The sequence below is a fragment of the Poecilia mexicana genome, unplaced genomic scaffold, assembly GCF_051168715.1.
Source record: "Poecilia mexicana isolate PSO_F unplaced genomic scaffold, ASM5116871v1 scaffold_18, whole genome shotgun sequence".
Lineage (NCBI taxonomy): Eukaryota > Metazoa > Chordata > Actinopteri > Cyprinodontiformes > Poeciliidae > Poecilia > Poecilia mexicana.
The window spans coordinates 12869022-12889918 of record NW_028263387.1 but is presented as its reverse complement, the minus strand read 5'-3'; the positions used below and the strand labels follow the sequence as shown (position 1 = coordinate 12889918).

Sequence of the window (20897 nt, the reverse complement as noted above, 5' to 3'; positions counted from 1 at the left end):
GGAGGGAATTTGATACCATCCCAGGCGGCCACCGCAGAATTAATGCAAGTCACCAGGACTGAATTAAATTTTAAATAAAGTTTACCATCAATGGCCGCTGTAAATGCTATTCTCACTGAGACTGCACCCTTACCAACACAATACTTGGGTGTTTGAGTTGCTGTTAGGAAAAGTTGGGAGAACTCAATCAGACACCAACTTCATCTGAACATGTTTGAGTCGAATGTCTCAAACATGTTGAGCTGATAAATGTGTCAAATCTGTCTTTTTTTTTTTTATATAGCAAAAAATCCCAATTTTGGCATCCACATGCTTTTTGCCATAACACTTGTGCACAACTGGTGTCTTTCTGCACTCCTGTGATAGACAACCTCACAAAATTATTATTATTTTATTTAGTACGACCTGAATCAAATCTTTGGTCCCAGAACCTCTGCAATCGATGAGCTGAGCAGGCCAGCGGGAAATGTCCCAGGACTCCCGCTGGCCAATCAGGTATGCGTGGGAAAGTAAGCTCCAAGTTCAACTTCTAAGCCCGGAGAAAGTAATATGTATCACAAAAGCATCTTTTAAGTTCTGTAAAGTATTTGGGTACAGCACCTTGTAACCTTCTGGAAAACAACCAGAATTTTTCATTAAAGAATTTGGTCAATTCTGGAAGAGATATTTTGTAGTACTTCCGGAATGTTTTACAGAGTTGTGCAGCTAGGTATATAATTAGTCTTTAATGTATTTTTGAGACATCTAAATTCCCCGTGGCGTAGCAAGAAAAAAAAGCAGCTGGTCGAATAAAACATTGCTACATCGATAAATGTTTAGTGAGGCTAAATTAAACGTCCCTTAATGTTTCACCTTCTGTACCGACACAGCACAGGAACAGCAGCTCCCTCCGTCTTGAACGTCTCACCAGGTGAAGATCCAGGGAAGAAGAACAGCAGCATGTTGCTGTTCAGCACCACGCCGTCTGTAAACTTCAAAAAATAAAAATAAAAAAATAAACCCGCGAAGCAGTACCAGGACGAGAACCAGCAGGGGGCAGCAGGTAGCAGCTCCGATCCGATGCAGCTGGGGGTGGAAAAGTCTCACCGACCGTCGCTCTGCTCCCACACTCAGCCGGAGGAGCCCTGATGATGAACTCTCCATCTGCGGAGCGGCTGGCGGCGCAGCGATCCCGTCCAGAGCCAGATGGCCCGAGCCTCAGTCCGACAAGCTGCTCGGGGGGGTTGGGGTCCAACAGGTGAGAGGTCTCATCACTATCTCCATGCTGTCCTCCTGACAGCTCACCTCAAGAGCCTGAGAGCTGACCTCCGAAGCAGCCGGGTCAGAGTGAGGTAGAAAAAGAAAAACTGGTTCGGTTTTATTCGTGTAGCTCCGAGCTCTCAGAAAACAGACAGAGAAGATGAAATAAGCAGCAAGACGAGGCATTGTCTGGCTCTCTGATGGCGTCGTCTGTCTGCAGGAGCCACACAGCTGAATCTGATTAGAAGTGATTACCGGAGCAGCACCTCTGACACCACCTTCCAATGATGAGTTTAAAGACAACAGCATAAGCAGTTTATGTTGTTAAAAAGGTTTATTTCAAATGTATAAAACTGTACATGGGGCAATATGAAGTAGAAATACTGTTCTGATGCAAATAATGTATAAAGTGTCACGTTGCAACATGCAGATTATCCATCTGCAAACAGAATAACAGACTTCCTCTATGCATAATTTGTGCTTCTGTCCTCTGAGATGCAGCCGAGGTGTAGTGTTGTCTTCACTTTCATCCAAAGGTTTTCCCCTCAAAGTTCTCCGGCATCGTGTGCCGTTCCCTCTTTATCTGCTCTCTTTTCTTCCTCGGCTCCTCCTTTAAGACCCACGTCGCCTTTCCACACCTCCTGAAGACATTCTGAGTAAAGGAAAGCACACGATTTAGGAGGAGCGCCAAGATAAAATCTGTGAAATTTTAAATGCATGGTATAGATAAGTCAGACTTTTGATTCAGATAAGTATTATTTAAAGCAGTTTCTTAATGGCTTCCTATCACCGTGTGAGCATCAGAATTTTAAATAAGCAGGCCTGAAGCGTCTCTCCGTTTCTGTCCCACCTCGCTCTGACGTCTTCAGGACGTGGTTCTCACAGAGGAAGTTCTCCAGCCTCCGGTCCTGATGGTGGAAGTACCAATCCTCCACCACGTCCTCGTACTGCTCCAGCATCGTCTCGCACTGATCGCACAAAACACACTTTGTTTAAAAAGAAAACATCGCTTTGACAATCGTTTACCTTTAGCCGCAGTCGGGAATGGGGGTGTTCTCCGCCTCACCTGTTTTTTCATATTTGTCACCTCCGCAGACGGCTCGTCCCAGAGCTCGTATGGCATGCCCAGGTCTACTTTCACTCCTTTGTTGACCAGATTCTTCAGCGTCGTCATGGTCTGACTGGAGCCCTGCAGTCAACGTTAAAGACAAGACGATAAACCACATGCTTAAAAGCGAACACACATTCCTCAGTTTAGTGTTGGAAAAGGTAGAAAGCAATCCCAGCTTTCAGGAAGCTTTGAAGAAACGCATTCAGTCCACCGAGGCTTTCGCTACCTTGGCGTATCTGAGGCTGCCAGGCCTCTCGGCGTGAACGCTGTACTGCAGGATGCGCTCGCATATGTTGTCCACGGCCTCGGTCAGACGGGTTTCTCTAAAATAAAACATGAAGGATTAAATACTGACTTCTAACAAGTGCAGGCATAAAACTCTTTGCAGAACTTCAAACACAAACTCTCTACAAAGAAAACACACAAGATGCAACAAAGCCAAATAAAAAAAAAAACAAGATGCCATCATGGACTTGAACCTGATTTTTTTGTTGTTGTTGTTGTTTTTACAACCATGTCAAATGTAATAATCAGCTCACTACAACTTTAAAAACATTACTTGAAGAAAGGGATCATTGTTAAAGTAGGGCAAGTGAAAAACATATATGGGCGGCTTGTCTAAGGTCACTGCTGATCTCTTTCCATCCTGGCATTGAGTTAAAACATAAGGATATTACGAAAAATATGGCTTACGAGGTGTTGTATTTAATCTTCCTCCTCCTCTTGCCTGTGTCCAGCACCTCTCCAACCTCCAGAACCTCTTTAGAGCGACCAGTTTTCTCCAGAGCCTCCTACAGCTCCATTGTTAGAAGCTTACAAACTAGCACAAACAAACAACCCAATATTAATTACTGACTTTCGAAAAGAACAGAAAAGTTGCAACAAACACGACTCCTGAGTCTTTTTGTCGTCAAACCTTCGCATTTATTGGGCAGCCTCTCGTCTTCACTCCCAGCAGCAAAGCCGCAGACACAAACGACAGCCAGAATAAACGCTTTCATTCTGAATAAGTGCTTAAAATGGAGAGAATTCAAGTTTAGCGTCGCCTCAGTCACATCTGCATCGTTTACTTTCTCCCTGCGCATGCGCACTGCATCAAAGCAGACACGACCAGTCGATTGCTGATGGCTCGATGGTAAGATAAAAGGAAAGCGGAAACATCGATTTGTTCAAATAAAGTACAAAAACTTACATATCGAGGACAAATAGGTCTAGTAAAATGAGATATAAGAAAATTAAATAAAATGCAAACGTAAAATAACATATTTTTACTTGCATCTTGATGGTTTTATTATTTATGAAATGCATACCGAAAGACCTCATTTTTAATTATTTCTGTTCACCCTCACTGCGCAAGATGACTCTTAAAACTTGATTAACATTTGCTGCAGAAGCTCTGGGCAATCCAGTGAAATACTGGGAGAATATGCTTTAGTCAAATGAGCCCAAGCCCGAACTCTTTGGACAGTGAATGCACCATCTTTGGAGAACGGGGTGCATAAAAAGAACCCTCAGCACCTTCTAGATTTATTGTTTCATTTGTGTGGAAGAATGGGTCAAAATCCCACCTGAGAAATATAATAACTAGTTTCTCAATACAGGAGAAGTTAATTATCAAAAAGGCTTTCCCAGAACAAATTTTATTTTATTTCCCTTTGTATGTGTGCATTACTTTGGATGTAAATATAATGTCAATCACTTCTTTAGAAATGTTTAAACTGAGAAAAACACAGTTCTTATTTCACATCCTGTATTAATACATCAGTGTAAGAACAGATTAAAGTAGGACATTTGCCTTGTACCATCGGATCTGTTTGTGTTCAAATGTCTGTTTGATGTCTATTTATTGCAATTTTTAAAGCAGCTGTCCGCGTTCCCATTTTTCCCCTTGAAGTGTTTCTCAAAATACACCCAGCCTAAAATTAGATCCAGCTCCCTGGCCTAATTTAGCTCCTTCAGAGCCGCTTGGTGTCCACAGCTTCAACATTGTAAATGTTGCGCCTAATCAATGTGACATTTGGCAGTGAAGCAGTTAAAGGAGAAGGTGTCAGCCTCTTGGTTTCTCAGGTGACATTCGCAGCACAATCAACAGCAACCGATCCTCCAGGAGTGAGTGAGGAAGAGGCAGGAAACCCTGACGGCACAAGGGGACCTGGAGTTACAAACCATGTTGAGATGAGGACTGAATGGGAGAGACATCACAAACGAGGACAAGAAGGAAGCGTAGGAACGACCACCTGACGGCACGCCGGAAGAAGCAGTAAGTGACGCTCAAACTCTTAGAAAACACCCTTGTTCATGCCGGAGCATAGAAGTGTACATGCAGATGTGTGAGGATAAAGCGTCAAAAACTGCATTACCAGTATATTTTACTGGTGTGAGGTTATTCCCGGGTGTAACTGTGTATTATGTCACCCTGCATGGTGACCATCTGTCTATTGTCTGTGAGGAGGGAGATACAGTTACACAGAAACACAAACACTCAAGTATCGCCCTATAGCTGTTACGTAAACACAGACACATTTTAAGGATGTGAAACTGTGCTCTTCTTTTTTTTTTTATTATATTGACCATAATTTAACTTCTTGTCTTGAGGCGTGAAAAATCCTGGACAGACTTAAGAAAGGAAAAAGCAATGTTACTCTTCTCTGCCTGTCTTATAATACAAAACATGATGGAAGCAATGAAAAACATTGTTTCCTAAACTTTCTATCATAGTCATAGTATCACAGCGATTAATAAAAAGTTGGTAACACTTTATTTGAAGGGGGTGAATAAGACTGACATGACACTGTCATGAACATGAATAAGCCTTCATGAATATTTATGGCTGTTGTCATAAAGTGTCATTTGGTAGATCATGACACTTTTAATACAAAGTTGACATTATTGATAATGTCTTCATCATGACAACTTGACATTACCCAAGAAATCACAATTTACCGAATGATGGTTTATGACAACAGTCATAAATATTCACGAAGACTTATTGATGTTCATGACAGGTGTTTATGACAGTGTCATGTCAGTCTTATTCACCCTCTTCAAATAAAGTGTTACCAAAATGTTTAACATCATCCATTAGCACAAAAGTCATAAAAAAATTCCTTACAGATATTTCTAAATCAGCAAATCTGTGATTTTGATTGCTAAAAAAAAAAAAAAAAAATCTAAAAAATCCCGGATGGACTGATCAGTGTGAAAAAAATGTTCAATATCATTTAATTGTAAGAAACACATACTTAATGCTCAAAAAGATTTTTATTGATATTTTAACAGTTTAGTTAGTTTTATCAGTACATTCTGGCACAACCGGCCCTTTAAGAACGTTGAGATTTTTGAGATGGCCCAAAATGAAAATGAGTCCAACTCTTATGATCTAAATAATTATCTGTTTTAACAACAAATGTCTTTAAGATCTCACATCATTACAGGTGATGCCTCAAGTACTTTTTTTTTTGTTTGTTTTTTAAATCTCTGAGTCCTTTTTAGTATCGTCCTTCCACCTCGTTTCAGTCGTTTGATGTGAGAATGCTGGAAGCGGTGAACGACTTCAAGGGCCAGAGCTTCGCCAAGCTGAGGCGCTCCTGCCTGCGTCGAGGGGCGCTCTTCAAAGACCCTCTGTTCCCTGCCACAAACCAATCCCTCTTCTACAAGAGGGCGCCCCCACCTGGACTGACCTGGAAGAGGCCGCGGGTGAGTTTGCTGTGGAGTAAAAGTGTCCCGAGTACTAAAACCGAAAACAATCCTAGCAAATGCCTAGAAAGCCTAATTTATGAATCCATCACCTCTGGTCCCTGATCTAAATTGAGAAGGCAACTTCAGTGTGCCGCATTTCAACAAGTGGATTAATTAAAGCGCTTTCTATAATTAGAGAGGTTGTCAGGCAGTGGAACTCTGTCCCCACGGGGAGGAGATGCAGATGGACAGCCATGTTAGTGTCAATAGTTGAGTTCAGAAAAAAGCAGCAGTGCATAAATAGACTGCTTGGTGGTTTCTAGAGCAGTGTTGTGATGGCTGACGCTTTCAGCCACTGCAGCTGAAAACTGCAGCTACACCAACCATGTAGATGTGAATAAAAAAACAGCCAACTTTGAGGTTTTATAATTCGCAGGTTTATTGGGGAAGCGGTTATGTTTTTATGGCGAGGAATGAATGTTTTATTACAGTAGTTGGGGTGTAGCTTGTGCTGTAAATGTTATGTTACCTTCTGGTCCTCTCTGGTTTGTGTTATGCTGTTTTGAAAAAGTCTGGAATCGTACTTTATGGTTTTGCGAGCCGGGCTGCGCGGTGGAGCAGTTGTTGGAGCTTGAATCCTGACCTTGAGTTTGGATGTTCCTCCTGCGGACACATAGGTGCTCTCCACTTATTCTTGCTCCATGCATATGTCCAAAACCACGACTGTTTTGTCAATTGCTTTCTCTAAATTTCACTCGGATATGAGTGTGTGCTTGTGGTTGTTTGTCCTGGGTATCTCGATCCAGGGTGTACCTCTCCTCTCTCCGCCCCACCATGTCCAAACTGGTCGCCATGTCCTGTAGGATTCTCTGTCCTACAGGACGTGACGGTCTTAAAGAAGGCAACTTGTTTCTTCAAGATGTTTTACTCCTCAACCAAAAGTCTCCTTCAGTCCTTCGGACTTCGAAGTTGTAGTCATAAAACAATCACTCCAACAGGGCCCTCGAGGCCAATTTATCCTCCCTTTGCGCACGTAAAGAGGTCCACCCAATTCTAACGTCATCAAGCATTACTGTCCTCATACTTTTATGACGTTTATTAAGTTAGCATGGCCATTAGACACTATATCAACAAGAAGGACGTTCGGACTCGGTTTGGAATCCAAAAGAAAGTTTCAGCTAATAGCAAGCGCGGAGTAAATCATGATAATGTACGTTCTCCGAGGAAGACATGAAGAATCACTGCAGTAGATGGAGGTGGTCTGTGTTTCCATTAAATACATCCACATGTGGATAGAGAAGTTCCCCCACATCCATCATTTGTCTGGAAAACATCAGGATTTGTTCTTTAAAAAAAGAAAACATCATGTTTTCTGTCCCCTTGAATGAATGGAAGCTAATCAGTGTGGACTGATGTGATTTTATTTGCTTTTTAACCTGATTTGGTCTTTGCTACGTCTCTCATCTGTCCAGGAAATTTGCAGAGACCCTCGTTTGTTTGTGGATGGAATCAGCACTCGCGACTTGCACCAAGGCAGTCTGGGTAACTGCTGGATGGTGGCAGCCATTTCCTGCTTGGCATCCGAGCCTTCACTGTGGAAGAAGGTTCTCCCTCCAGACTCGTTGTCCTATCAGCTCTGTGTCCTGCCTTTACACTTTCCCCTAATCTTACTCACCCCTTCTCCTCACTCCAGGTCATTCCCAACCACATGGATCAGGAGTGGAACCCAAAGCGTTCAGACTTGTACGCAGGGATCTTCCACTTCAGGTTCTGGCGCTTCGGACATTGGGTCGACGTCGTGGTGGACGACCGTTTGCCGGTCAGTCAAGATGGAGTCCTGCTCTTCTGCCGCTCGGCAACGCCAAGAGAGTTTTGGAGCGCCTTGCTGGAGAAGGCCTATGCCAAGTAAGGAGAAGCAGAAAACTGTGTCCAATGGACAAGTGGAGCATTAATATTCTTTCAAAGCTTGGCAGCTACTTATATTCTCCAAAATAACCCTGTCTATATCCTTGGCAATCATATAAGGACTCCAGCAAAGGTTCAAAACACCCATTTCCAGAGATCCAGAGTTTCCCACAGAGAGAACAAAGCCCCGTTGCTAAATCCCGTTACTGCTGACTTGATGATAATTAAAGGGTAAAAAGGCAAAATGGACGCTTTCCAGTCAACGTTTGATTTCTTCCCTGAAACTGTTGATGAAAACATTTAAATGTGTGATTTATACCAACTGTTTTAGCAAATGAGCATTTGCTGAATATGCCAAATTATGATCAATAAACTGGAAGAAGTTCTGCAGTGAAGAGGAACAAGATGTCTTCTAAGAATTGATGTGAATGTGTGTAAACTCATGTCTAATTTCGACCCTGTGTGGATCGGAAAAACTCCCCGCAACGCTGAAGCCCGGAGGCAACGCCACAAATCTCCTGTAAATGAACTGACTGACACTTAGAAAGGGATGAAGTGAGAGTCACACACGACTCCCTGAACCAGTTTGCATTTCGGTTTCAGACTAAATGGCTGCTATGAGGCTTTAGAGGGAGGCAACACTGCGGAGGCCCTCATCGACTTCACTGGAGGGGTTTCGGAGCCTCTCAGCCTGGACTGTGAGGCCCTCAGCCTGAGCAGCGAGCGGAGGAAGGCACTCTTCCAGACATTAGCTAAGGTCCATGAGCACAAATCCCTCATCACGTGCTCCATCCGGGTAGGACTTTGTTTTTTTTTGTTTTTTTTTTGTTTTGTTTTTTTCTGTGACCCTGAGGGGCTTCGACGTTTCAGATGTTGCTGGCAAATTACTAAACGTTTCACATTTTCTCAGCCAGCCGAGGGGGAGACGGTGGAGTCGGTGTTGGACTGCGGGCTCGTCCGAGGACACGCCTATGGCATCACAGCGGTGAGGAAGGTGAGGCTGGCGGAGAACCCGCCGAGGACAGGCGGGACGTCCCGACTCTTTATGGTGCGCATGAGGAACCCGTGGGGGACCACGGACTGGAAAGGAGCCTGGAGTCAGAGGTGAGGGGCGCTTTGAAACCTTTTCTTCTGACTGCTGAGTGCGTTTTGTAGGCGCTCTAGGAATAAAGCCTCAGCTGACGATGTAGTTTACAACGTTTTACAATGCCACTGCAACTTTTCTGGACAATTTCAGGCATTTTACAACAGTTAGGCAAATGTTTTACAGGGGAACATCTGCTGTTTACATTACGAAGCTCTGAGAAAACTGGGAAAAATGGCCACAACGGACCAATGAAGCTTTCCAGAAGTTAAAACACTACTTGTTTATTTCTTACACTCTGTCATCTGCTTCACAGTAGAGCTCATCTGCAGCACCTCTCAGAAGTGTTCACACCTTTTGAACTTTTTACACACTATACTCAAATGTACTTTAGCGATTTAAGCTGAATTTTATGTGATAGATGATTACGCAGCATTTCATGTGTCCAATAAAAATCTAAAAAGTGTGGCGTGCATTTGTGGTCGCCCCCCACCTGTGGCAATACTTTCTAGAAACACCTTCCACTGCATCTGCAAATCCTTTGTGTCGCTACCAGTTTTACACATCTGGAGACTGGCATCTTCAATATAAACGCCACCGGTCTCATCATTGAAAAACCACACGTACCACAAGCTTTAAAATGTGCAAAAGAAAAGAAACGACCAAATACACTGAACAAAAGGCTTAAAATAGATTTAAAAACAGAGCATAACTAAAAGACAAATGGGAGGAAAATTCACAATAGAATTTTACGTAAAGATTTTCTAAAAGTCACATTCTGGAAAGATTTAAGAAGAAATATTTTTAAAGTCTGAAGATTTTCTCTCCCTGAAGTCAGTGAAGATGTCTTGACTGCTGTTTCTCTCTTGGCTGTAGTTATAAAACCACTCCACATATTGTTTTCGCTTATTTATTTCATGCCTCTGATGCAATTCAACCAGTTGGCGCGTTACTGAGTTAAATCTATTAAGTGATTTTAAAATCTGCAGTTTTTCCATCCAACCCTATAGAGTTAGACAATCCCTTAATTTTTTTTTTTTTTTTTTTTTTTTTTGTTAGTCTATCACAAAAATCCCACTAGGATAAAATACATTGAAGTTCAAGGTGTCCGTTTGACAAAATGTGAATAAATAAGTGGTGTGTTAAGCAGGTGATTATACGATGAATTCACCTTTTGTTGTTGTTGCACGCCCCCTGCAGGTCAGAGCAGTGGCAGCAGCTGAGCCGAGCAGAGCGGGAGAAGATGGGGATTGTTGTTCGTGATGTTGGAGAGTTCTGGTGCGCAGCCTTTCATTCAAAATCTCAAAAATATATCTTCACAAACATAATTTTTCCAACCTTCCAAGCAATTTCATGCATATATTTTTAATTTTTCCTCCCCTCCAAACAGGATGGACTTCCAGGACTTCTGCTGCTACTTCACAGACGTGGTGGTGTGCCGGCTGGTGCAGAGGACGCTGCTGTGGCCGAGCTCACACTGGAGAGAGACGCAGAGCTACGGGGAGTGGGCTCCATCTCCAGATGCCCCTGGCACAGCCCCTCTTTCTGCAGGGAAGTACAGCGGCTCTGCTCAGGCCCTGAGCAACATTCGACCTGAAGGGAAGAAGGTCAGGGAGAGCAGTCAGGAAGGAACGAAAAGGAGAGACGTCACTGAGGAGATGGACAGGAGGAGTCGCTGTGGGGGGTGCATCAACCACAGGGACAGCTTTCTGCACAATCCACAGGTACAGACATCATAAAACATACCTAAACACACACACAAAATGCTAAAATTTACCCCCATTACATTCTTTTGTTGTTTTTTTTAAGTTCATGTTTGAGGTGCAAAACGAGGAGGAGGAGGTGCTGATCTGCCTGCAGCAGGAGGACAGGAGGGTCTTGAAGAAAAACGGAGGAGGGGAAAACCTGCCAATAGGCTTCGAGGTGCTGAAGGTGGGCAAGAAACTCCGAACCAAACACGAACCTTCCTCGCTCCTTGAAATTTCATTGCCTTCTCCCGCCGTCTCGTCCGGTTGAGGTGGAGGCGAACCGCTGCAGCCGAGTGCAGCTGGTGGTGGAGCAGGCGGCCAGCTCCATCTACATGGACTCCCGCAGCGTGACTCTGAGGGGGACTTTGGCTTCGGGTCGATACGTGGTGCTGCCCACCACCTTCCTGCCGGGCGACACCGGGCACTTCCTGCTGAGGCTCTTCTCGCACTCTCGCGTCCAACTCAGGTGTGCCACAGCGCAAAAAGGTCAGAGGAAGTCGTCCTGGCACTCAGAGAAAGTCAGATTGGTCTGATGTTTGGTGAGGCGGGACTAGTTATTCGGATAAGGCGTAATAAAACCATATCCTAATTCAGAGCAAGTAGTTTGTAATTCTTAAACCTAACCAAAAGGGAAGAAGTAAACGGTACCTGACACACACAAAAGACATTTAAGACAAATTATTGAGGGTCAGACAATAAGCAGTTAATCAATTAATAAATTAATCGCATAATAAATTAAAATGAGCTCCATAATTTCCATTCAGATGATCAATATTTTATTGAAGGGATATTTTGTTTAACGAGAATTTATTATGCATTTTATTTACTCTTTTTGGATGTTTTTGGTGTTAAGATATCATTCAGTTGCAGTGTGCAGTATTCTTTATATCAGTATATTACTTGAAAAATGATCTCAAAACAATATCACAATGATTTCTGGGACAGTTTGTCATCCAGTAAAATGTGTTAGCGAGACAATCCTATAGACTTTTAATGTCTAAATTCATCATAAACCTCGTAGGTTGATATTAACCCGTTTGCTTTTTCAAATTCGATTCGATTAGATGTTTAACTTTAAGCTTTTGCTAAAGCTCGACAGCATCAACCTATCTCATGTCTGTAAGGCGTAAATTTTGCAAGGGAAGGTTGACTTTTCTCACAGGTCTGAGGCAGCTTTGGAAGTTACAGACTGCACAGTTCAAAAGCTGCCTTAAAGTTATGAGGAAACGTGTCACTCAGAAACCGCGTCACCACGACTGGGAACGAACTGTGACCAAACTAGAAAAACAACATAAAATAGGAGGAAGAGAAAATAAGCACTCAACAGAACATAGGCAAACACGAAAATATACTAAAAGAAGAAAAAAAGCAAAACGAACCCAGAACACACAGAACTCGAAATCAAGGGAACAAAACAGAACCATAAATGTTTATGAGCGAACAGATGATGCAGCGTTTCCAGTCTCCGCTTGGTTGAAACCAGCAATGTTTCCCAGATACCCTTCAGTTGACTCCGATTTTTAGTTTATGTCTGTTCATCAGGGCAGATTGGTTGATTGGTCCTACCTATTAATTAATCTCCAGTTAAAAAAAAACAACAACAATTTTTACTCTTACAAACAGGAATCGATTTGTGACAAATGATTTTCAGCATTCAGCTCATGATCCCGGTTCTGTTTGTTTGTTGTTGTTTTTTTCTTCTTCTTCTCTTTGAAGGGAATTAAAGGAAGAATTGCCAACTCCATCTTTGTTCCAGTGTTTTCTACCTCAGCCAGCAGTGGTGACCACAATCCATCTGCACAGGGCATCTGGACTCAAACCTCCCAAACAAACAGGTTGGCTTAGCAGCAGCAGCAGAAGAAGAAAACGACATTTCTTTTGGCCTCATTCGGTCCTCGTCGACTGCTTCCATTTGCTCTGTTTTCAGTTTCTTCTGTTTTTGTCCCTTTGCATCACGCCGGGTTTCCTGCCTCGTGGCCACAGCTCCAGATGTTTACGCCGTGGTGCGGTGCGAGGGCGACGCCGTCAGGACGCGAGTGTTCAAGGAGGACGGAAACCCCGAATTCAACCTCCGAGCCATCTTCTACAGAAGATACCCCGACGACAACATCTCTGTCGAGGTTTGACGCCGCCACCAGGATTATCCTGCGATTTGCTCCATCCTTCTTCTCATCAACTCTAAGCGATTTTCTTGTCTCTGCTGCAGAAAAACATCCACACAGCATGATTCTACCACCACCGTATTCCTCCTTTAGATGGTGTATCGTTTTCTGCCACACAGACAGTTTTGCTAGTTTCGCCTACACTTTCACATTTTGATCACGTTTGACCAGAGAAGCTTCCTCAAATGTGTTTGTTGAGTCTTGGCAAACTTTAAACGTGACATCCCGCGGCTCACTTTAAAGAGCTGTTTTCTTCTGGTCACTCTTGGAGGAGTAAAGCTTCAGTTGGTAACTTTTATAAGCTAATTTGCTCTGATCTGGTTGGACAAGTGTTCATTGTGCTCAAAGTCTTATATGTGTGATTTGAATTTTTCAGTTATCTCTGCAATCTGTTAACAACTCTTACGCAGTAATTTAGATCCAGAGTTTGCACACCACCCATAGGAGTTTCATTATATGAAACCCCAATAAAACATGTTAAAGTTTACTCGCATTTATATGAAAACGTTTGAGTTTCGCTGTAATAACCTGCTTGCATGCTTGTGTATGTGCAGCTATGGAGCACAGGCCCGCTGTGGGACTCCCTCCTCGGAACGGCTCGACTCCAAACGACAGAATCCGAAAGGAGCCGGAGCCTCGTGATCGACCTGCGACGGGGACGGTCGCGCTCGGGGTCCAGAGGCTGCGTCCACCTGGAGACGTCCACCAGCGCCTGCCTCACGGATTTGTGACATCTGTCTGGTTGCCACGGTATTACCAAGATCATTTGGATGAACAGCGGAGCAAATAGACGACGACCATCAGAGACAGGAAATATAACAAACCCTTTTTCGCTCTTCAGGGTTTTATTTGGCTGCTATTATTTTTTTTATGTAACAATTATCTCATTTATACAATAGACACCATGTGCTTATTTTATTTAATTTAAAGTCAAATATTCATATTTTTAAAATAAATCTTAATGGATGTTTCTTGAAAGTTTGATGTTCCCAATTTTTATTGTATGTTCTTAAGCACCGTCCAATCCGTAGAACGCTATGACTGCAAAGATTTTTAAGCTGGCCTGTAATTCCTAACCAAACTGCATATGGATTACCAGAAAGGTCCAGTGAGTCATCATAATCAGACTAATAACTTCCGTTTATCTGCTTAAACCAGTAATTCATGGTAGGATTAAACTGCTGACCAGATATGTGGCTATAGAGGGCAACTGTATTGTACCAAGTAGAGCTGACTGACCAGCTGTGTGCTGATGAGCTGATGAATTACTGCAGTGCTATCAGAGAAAGTGCCCTCTGCTGCATCCCCTGCTTATTTGCACCATAACCTGTTTCACACATTAAGGAAAAAAAAGCTCGCTCCATGAAATATCTGATTATTCAGAGTATTAATACAGCTGATGTTGGACAGAAAACTTACCAAAAGCATTCTGACCAGAGAACACCGAGCTCTGCCTGGCTGCAAACGTTTGATAAGACATGCTAATTCTGCAGCATTTGTTTATCGGGATTAGATCCCAGTCGTCTTCGAACGTCAAACAGGCAGCTGGTTTTATGAGCCATCGGTGTCCGCCAACATCTCTTCACTTCTTTCGTTCTTTGACGCAAGCATTTGTTTGATTTGTGCTTTCATTTTGTGCAAATGTAAAAAAAACAACAACAAAAAACGTTCTAATTCATTTGATTTGAATATAATCCAGTCACGAATCCTAATTACAATACAGAAAAATGATTGTTTCATTTGATCACATCGCTGTGGTGTCTAAAAGTTTGGCCGCTTAAGGATGTAGATTGCAACTTTGCAGGCACCCCTCATTCATCCTCAATGGTGTTTGGTTGATTGCACACAGTATTTCTGATAAGAGGATTACAACGTCACAAAATGAAAAGCCGAAAAGTTAAATAACCAAAATGCTACTTTTGTTGATTTACGACTGCTGTCTTTTTCTGCGATAACAGTTGCATCTAAGGTGCTCATCTCTTTCCACTGTTACTCCATTCTGGCTCTGAGTTTGACTGTATTGTGTTGTGTAAATGTAAAGTGGACCCTCAAATATTCACAGTCCGATAATCATAAATTCCTTTATTTTCAGAGGAACTGGAGTCCAAATTATCCACAAAAAATGGTTTACTCACCTATTTATTTTTATTTATTTTTTTGTAGAGGACGTCTAAGATATTAAAGTGAAAACAAAGTTTGTTAAGCTGAAAAACCGAAAGGCCAAAGCTACTTGACAGAAGCAGGTGTTTGAAAAGTAGCCAATCCTGGAGCACCATTCATTTTCCTTGTTGCTGATTGGCTGTAACCCGATGAGCTGAGATTGGGAAGTTGTTAGCTTCTGGTGTAGTCCAAGTAAAGTCTCAACTGTGTGCATTAATGTATATTATGGTAAATTTGGTGTCTGAACTATTAAAATGGCCAGTTCTAAACATTTTAGAGGGTCTCAAGTATTTCTGTTTTTTGAGCTATTTGCAATAGTTTGTTGGAATTGGTGCCATAAACTTAAATAAATCATCATATCCAGTTTGGAGTTATTTAATGAGATAATTTAAGTCCTAGTGCTCATCTTAAGTCCCTAAATGCAGAGTTTTACAGTCTACAGTGGGACATAAACCCCTATGTTAAGAACCGGTGCTTTAACTACAAATAATTTGTAATATTAGGTTTTAATTTTTCTGCGGAGTTTTTATACAAAGAAAAATGCGGTCACTGTTATGGCTAATAATATTTTCTTTTATAGCCAAGTGTTTAATTTTAATGGGAAGCGGGAAACGAGCTAGCTCGATTTGCATAACTATGAGTTGCTGCCATGCGTGACCGCGCATGCAGGCGCGCTCCCGTCACTAGGAGGTTGCTCTGTCAGCTACTGCACGTAAAGGAGCGGCTGTCGATACACAGACGACCCAGAAGAAACTAAAACTCTGACTGAACTGCAGGTAGGTTTACGTCCTTCCCGTGATTTCCTTACGGGGTGACTCTTACCGGAGACTTTCCGCGGCCGGACGCTGACACACAGCCCGTTTTCGGGGGGGCTGGGAGGCGGTGTGAGTTCTTTCCCACTTTCCCACACGATGCCAAAGAGTGAGAGGCGAGGCCGCAGTTTGAGGATCTCTGCGCCCATTTCTCTGCGCTCTTTTAAAAATGCGCCAGGAAACTGAACAAATATCAGTATTCATTCCCTTCTACGTAGTTGATTTCTTTCCATATGATGCTGCTTGTTGTTAAAGATAAACAAACGAGAGCTTTTTTGAAATTGGATCAGGCTGATCGGGGTTCACACACTCCCTCCACTCGCTGTTGTTCTGCACTTGGTCTTGTGTTATGATCACCAGTCAGACTGGTTATGGGAATGCAGTCTGACTGAACGTTATTATTAGACTGTCAATCTTGATACCAGAGAAATGTTTTTTATTATTATTATTTTTGAAGAGTAAATAATAATGGTCAAACACAACGTTGCACTTGAAGGTTTTTTAAATAGTGTTGGAAAAGTTATTTGTGTGCCAGGGACCAAATGAGAGTTTCCTAAGTTGTGACGTCAAGCATTTTTATTTAAGGATAAATATTTTTTTTGTCTGTTTTATTTATCCTTAACTTTTATTTACAAAGTTTTCATATGAAAGCAGATTTTTTTATTTATTTATTTATTTTATTTTTTTTGCTATTTAACCTTATTTCTTGCAAATTTGAGTCCTAACTAAATTGCTCCTTTTCTAAAGAAGAGGCACAAAGAAAAGCTGCAATTGCAACTTAGCATTTCTGTCCCATGTGACTTATGGAGCACATTTTGATGCATCACTTGGAAGGTGTCCAAAATGTACAAGAACAACATTGCTTTGTGAAATGTTGTTTATGGTTGAATGTGAACATTTTTTAAATTCTAAATCCTCTGCAGAACACGTCAACACATGCAATCACTTCCAGCAGTTTAGCTTTTCCCAGTAAAAATACATATGAAATTGCCTTTACACAGTGCTATCTAGAAACAACCAGTCAGAGCCAGGAGGCGGGTCTAAGCGCTGTCAATCACTGTCTGCAACAGTACCTTTATTTGCTTTTAAAGCCCTGCCTGGGCTTCCCCAGTCTTATCTCTCCGAGTTGTTGCAGCCTTACTCACCAGCCTCCTTTGCCAGGTCAGCTGATCACTGATCTTAAACTCATTTTTGTCTAAAGTAGTTTCATTTTAGACTTTAAGATGACATCCAAGATGGCAGCCGTTAAGGACAATTTTTGTGGAATATCTCTACTATTAATGGAGCTAGACAAATAATTTTTTTCGTCAGATAATTGTATAGCCTCGCCACATTAGTCAGACTCTGCAGGCATCTTCAAAAATGATCGCCATCTTGAACTTTGAAACACACCGCATGACAAGCGGCATGTTTTTAAAAAGAGCGGGCCTTGAAGGTTACACCGAATTTCATGCTTGCATCATCATTTCATCTTATGAATTGCGCAACAATCCACTGCGCTATTTGACAGTTTTAAAGGAGTATTTGCACAGATATGTCGCAATAAACGGACCTGTAACCTTTACCTGATCTCCAACATTTCCTTCTCTGAGGTCATTGCTGTTGTCTTGCCATCCTGGCACAGAGTAGCACACCCACACAAGTTTTTGCTCCTGAGCAACAAATGGATAAAAGTTACAAAATCCTACAAAAGTAGCAAAGACATGCAGGTATTTTTATAACCCGTTAACGACCAGACTGTGGTGTTTAAAGGTCAGCATGTTTGTTTTTTATCTTTATTATTCTTGTTCAGGTGGGTTGTACTGTCTGAGTTGTCAGGTTTGTTGTGGTAACGGATGAAAATATCCATCAGCGTCACAATTCCTTGTTGACCTCTGCAGGTTAGCGTCACCGTCCCTGAAAATGAACTCCATGAAAGACCCCCCTCCTGCTGTACTGGGTGAGATCCTCTTTCCCCGAGAGCTTAATGGTTTCTGTTCGGATCTGAAAACTGACGGTCCACGTTTTGTTTCTTCCTTCCCTCAGGAGTCTCAAAGGTGATTCTCTGCATCATGCCCATTGCCTACATTGCAGTCGGTGAGCGGTTGTACATCTTCCTGTCGGCGTTGTGTTGCTTCACTGTGCTTTCTAAAAGAACAGCTTTTTCCTCTGTCCACTAGGGTCAGTATACCTCAACGACTGTCCAGTCCAGCAGAAGATCCCCATCTACCTGATCGTGTCGGGGGTCTTCACCATAGTCCTCAACCTCCTGTCTTGCCTCCCCAACACACGGAATACCAAAGAGAGACCGCGGACGACGGCGGGCCACGTTGTCACCGTCTGGAACTCGCTGGTGTCCTTGTTCCTCTTCTGCTGGTTCATTACGGGTGAGCAGCTTTTGTTATCTTTTGTTATCTGGTGCCGAACACAAAAGGAAAGAAATGATGTTACCGGTCGTCTGGTCAACTCCTTGGTTAACACCAGAGACACTGGCTGCTCAGTGGTTTAAGTCACATTACAGCTACCTGTCGTCATTTTAGGTTTTCACTAGTTTAAATTGACTAAATTTAAAATATGATGTCACATTTGAATTATTCTTGTTTTTTTATATTTGTACATCCTTAGGCAAAATCCTTCCTTGCTTCCTTAACACACTGATACCCAGGTTAACTTTTAGTTTTGGAACAATTTAATTTGAAATTTTTTTTCAATAGGTTTTTAATATCCTAAAGGAAAACCTTTTCAGACACTGAATAATGTGAATCATTACATAATGCTACTGGTTGCATCATATGTAACCAGGTGATCTTTTACAAGGAGTCTCATTATCAGAGATTTTAACTTAACAAATGAGTAATAAAATGTCAAAATAACATTTATGAAGAACTTTAGAAACAGGAAGTCATTCCAGTGTTTTTTTGTTTGTTTGTTTGTTTTGTTTGTTTTTTTCCCTCAAAATTGAAGCAGTCGCTCCGTTTGGATTTTCAGTCTTCAGTTTCGTCCTCAGCCCAACTGGTTCAGTTTTCTTTGTCGAGATGTCGTCACCTTCTCTGCATTCAGTTGTCCAGAAATTCTCTTAACACCTTTTTTTTCAGGGACAAGACAAACATACGAATATCTACAATTACTGAATGTCTAAATCATTTATCTGTGCAACTTCTGAAATACATGACGCTGACAGGAAATGAGACAGAGACTACAGAAGATCATGGTCTATTGTCCTAGAAAGACTGACTACAATGGTCACATTGTGAGAGTTTAAGCCACTCCTCATCAGAAATGTTTTTATCTTGGCTGAGAAGCTAAAAGGACTGACCTGTTGCTCAGAGTCCTCAGATGAGATTAAAATTTGCAATTTATTCGTAGAGCTTGGAGGAAGGCTGGTGGTTTTGGGAGTTTCATGAGCCAGCCTCTGTAATCGTCATAAATAGCGTAAACATTTGAAACGCATCACTCTGTGTCAAGAACCGCCATATGTTACTGCAATTAAATGTTTTTATCTCCCGAATTATTATGGTTGCATTTATCAATGCTGCAAAGCTGCATGTATGACGCTTCATAAACTTGACATTGTGGGATAAGCCTCTTGTAATTATGCACATTGACCACTAGATGTCGCCCTATATTGTAAATATTTTTTCTTAATTTACTGGCACCATCCACCTCTGATGTTTTCTTGTAAAAGTAAAAGGGACAGTAAGACTCTGTGAGGTTTTCTCCACTTCTGTGCTTTAACCTTCTGCAGACGGTGTGACTGGAATCACAGGCTCAGTCTGTCAGTCCTGTGAATGCTGCAGCTCAGTGAAATATTGATCTCTATTTATGGTGATCAATAGTTCTTCAGGGGTTTAAGCATTTGTCTTTGAGCGTTTCCCGCTCTTTTTCATTCCATCTCTCTGCAAAGCATACCGATATTCAAATTATTACTTTTTATTTGTTCATTAAATGGCACCGGTTAAACTTTCAAATTGCAAGCATTAAACGTGGTTTTCATGAAGCTAATTGATCCTAAGTCTTTAACAAATCTCTGAGCCTTTCATAAAGCAGCTGAACTTGTACTTATTGATTATTTTTATCCGCTTGACACTCATGGTTGACTTTCTCTTGTTAACCTACTGTATTTAGCTTATCTCAATACTTTTCTGCTCACTCTTCTTCCCCATTTTCCACAGGCAACCTTTGGATCTACTCGGTTTATCAGCCTGAATACAACAAGAACGCTACCGATACGTCGCGCTACTGCAACAAGACGCTCTACCTGTTCGCCTTCTGGAACACCACGCTGGTCTACATCCTGGTGATTCTGTTCGTGCTCACCGGCTGCTGCGTCCTCTTCTGCTTCTTCCTGTGCGGCCGGGCCGACCCCGACGACGACGCCACCCTGCAGGCCTGAGAGGGACCGCAGAGAAAACCTGAGCTGGGATGCTTCTAGCGCGACTGGAGCTGGAGCTCGTTGGCTTCTGTTGTGCCAGCTGTGCAAAACAACTTATTATAATGATACAAGTTTAAAAATGAGAATGAATATTCAGTTCATTGATGTTTATTATTTTTTTTACGGCTGTTCAATCTCTGTGCTTCTCAACCCTTTATGCGTTTTAACACTGGCTGTGTGCGCTTTTGTTCTTTTTTGCTGTATTTTGTCTACCACTGTGAATCAATGAATGAATGTATTCTGTTTGTTTGGACTGGCGGTGGTGAAAGACATGTCTGGTTGGGGTGTTTACATCTTATTGAGCTTTTTACAAGGATCAAGAGGAAATCATAAAAGATCTCTTTTAATTTACTGCTTGTGCTCCTTTATTTTGCTCCGACGTCTAGGTTGAAACAAGCGTCAAATCTTACTGTTCAGCTGTATTGTCAAATATATTCTGTAGCACATTTAAAATGTTAAGTTAAATAGGTATATAATGTTTTTTTTCCCCCAGTGTTTGACAGCTTATTTAGCTTTTATGTTTGACATTTACAGGCGTAATTAGTAAGCTAAAGGTACACCGAGACGTAAGATGAATGGAGTTGACA

General features: G+C 42.0%; 3 protein-coding genes and 1 long non-coding RNA gene across 4 annotated transcripts; 2 read left to right on the top strand and 2 right to left on the bottom strand.

Annotated features, from left to right (window-relative positions):
* Nucleotides 1-1554: 1554 nt before the first annotated feature.
* cnpy4 (canopy FGF signaling regulator 4) lies at nt 1555-3544 on the bottom strand. The gene is given in 6 exon segments (XM_014998692.2): nt 1555-1891; nt 2090-2207; nt 2306-2428; nt 2577-2673; nt 3044-3170; nt 3267-3544. Coding segments are annotated over 6 exon segments (741 nt in total). The 5' UTR covers nt 3436-3544; the 3' UTR covers nt 1555-1784.
* Nucleotides 3545-4216: 672 nt separating this feature from the next.
* On the top strand, nt 4217-15444 carry LOC106924808 (calpain-5). The gene is made up of 13 exons (XM_088016198.1): nt 4217-4610; nt 5867-6046; nt 7501-7632; nt 7722-7933; nt 8537-8729; nt 8844-9037; nt 10218-10295; nt 10408-10741; nt 10827-10949; nt 11035-11231; nt 12482-12600; nt 12749-12885; nt 13482-15444. Exons 2-13 carry the CDS (start codon nt 5882-5884, stop codon nt 13656-13658), a joined length of 2061 nt encoding a protein of 686 aa, XP_087872324.1. The 5' UTR covers nt 4217-4610; nt 5867-5881; the 3' UTR covers nt 13659-15444.
* On the bottom strand, nt 10080-16027 carry LOC148154067 (uncharacterized). The gene is made up of 2 exons (XR_015766254.1): nt 15910-16027; nt 10080-10610 (listed from the first exon to the last, which is right to left on the bottom strand). It is a non-coding gene; the product is annotated as an uncharacterized LOC148154067 (long non-coding RNA).
* On the top strand, nt 15740-20661 carry LOC148154066 (transmembrane protein 272). The gene is made up of 5 exons (XM_088016197.1): nt 15740-15863; nt 17780-17838; nt 17925-17975; nt 18059-18265; nt 20051-20661. The coding sequence occupies exons 2-5, from the start codon at nt 17802-17804 to the stop codon at nt 20269-20271; spliced, it is 516 nt and encodes a 171-aa protein (XP_087872323.1). The 5' UTR covers nt 15740-15863; nt 17780-17801; the 3' UTR covers nt 20272-20661.
* Nucleotides 20662-20897: the final 236 nt, after the last annotated feature.

Bases quoted from the DNA above. Each gene is read 5' to 3' on its own strand.
- LOC106924808 (XM_088016198.1), top strand. From the start codon at position 5,882: ATGCTGGAAGCGGTGAACGACTTCAAGGGCCAGAGCTTCGCCAAGCTG. The intron at 8,730-8,843 runs GTAGGACTTTGT...ACATTTTCTCAG, and splicing joins TCATCACGTGCTCCATCCGG to CCAGCCGAGGGGGAGACGGT. The intron at 12,601-12,748 runs GTTGGCTTAGCA...TCGTGGCCACAG, and splicing joins CAAACCTCCCAAACAAACAG to CTCCAGATGTTTACGCCGTG.
- LOC148154066 (XM_088016197.1), top strand. From the start codon at position 17,802: ATGAACTCCATGAAAGACCCCCCTCCTGCTGTACTGG. The intron at 17,976-18,058 runs GTGAGCGGTTGT...TCTGTCCACTAG, and splicing joins CATTGCCTACATTGCAGTCG to GGTCAGTATACCTCAACGAC. The intron at 18,266-20,050 runs GTGAGCAGCTTT...CATTTTCCACAG, and splicing joins CTTCTGCTGGTTCATTACGG to GCAACCTTTGGATCTACTCG.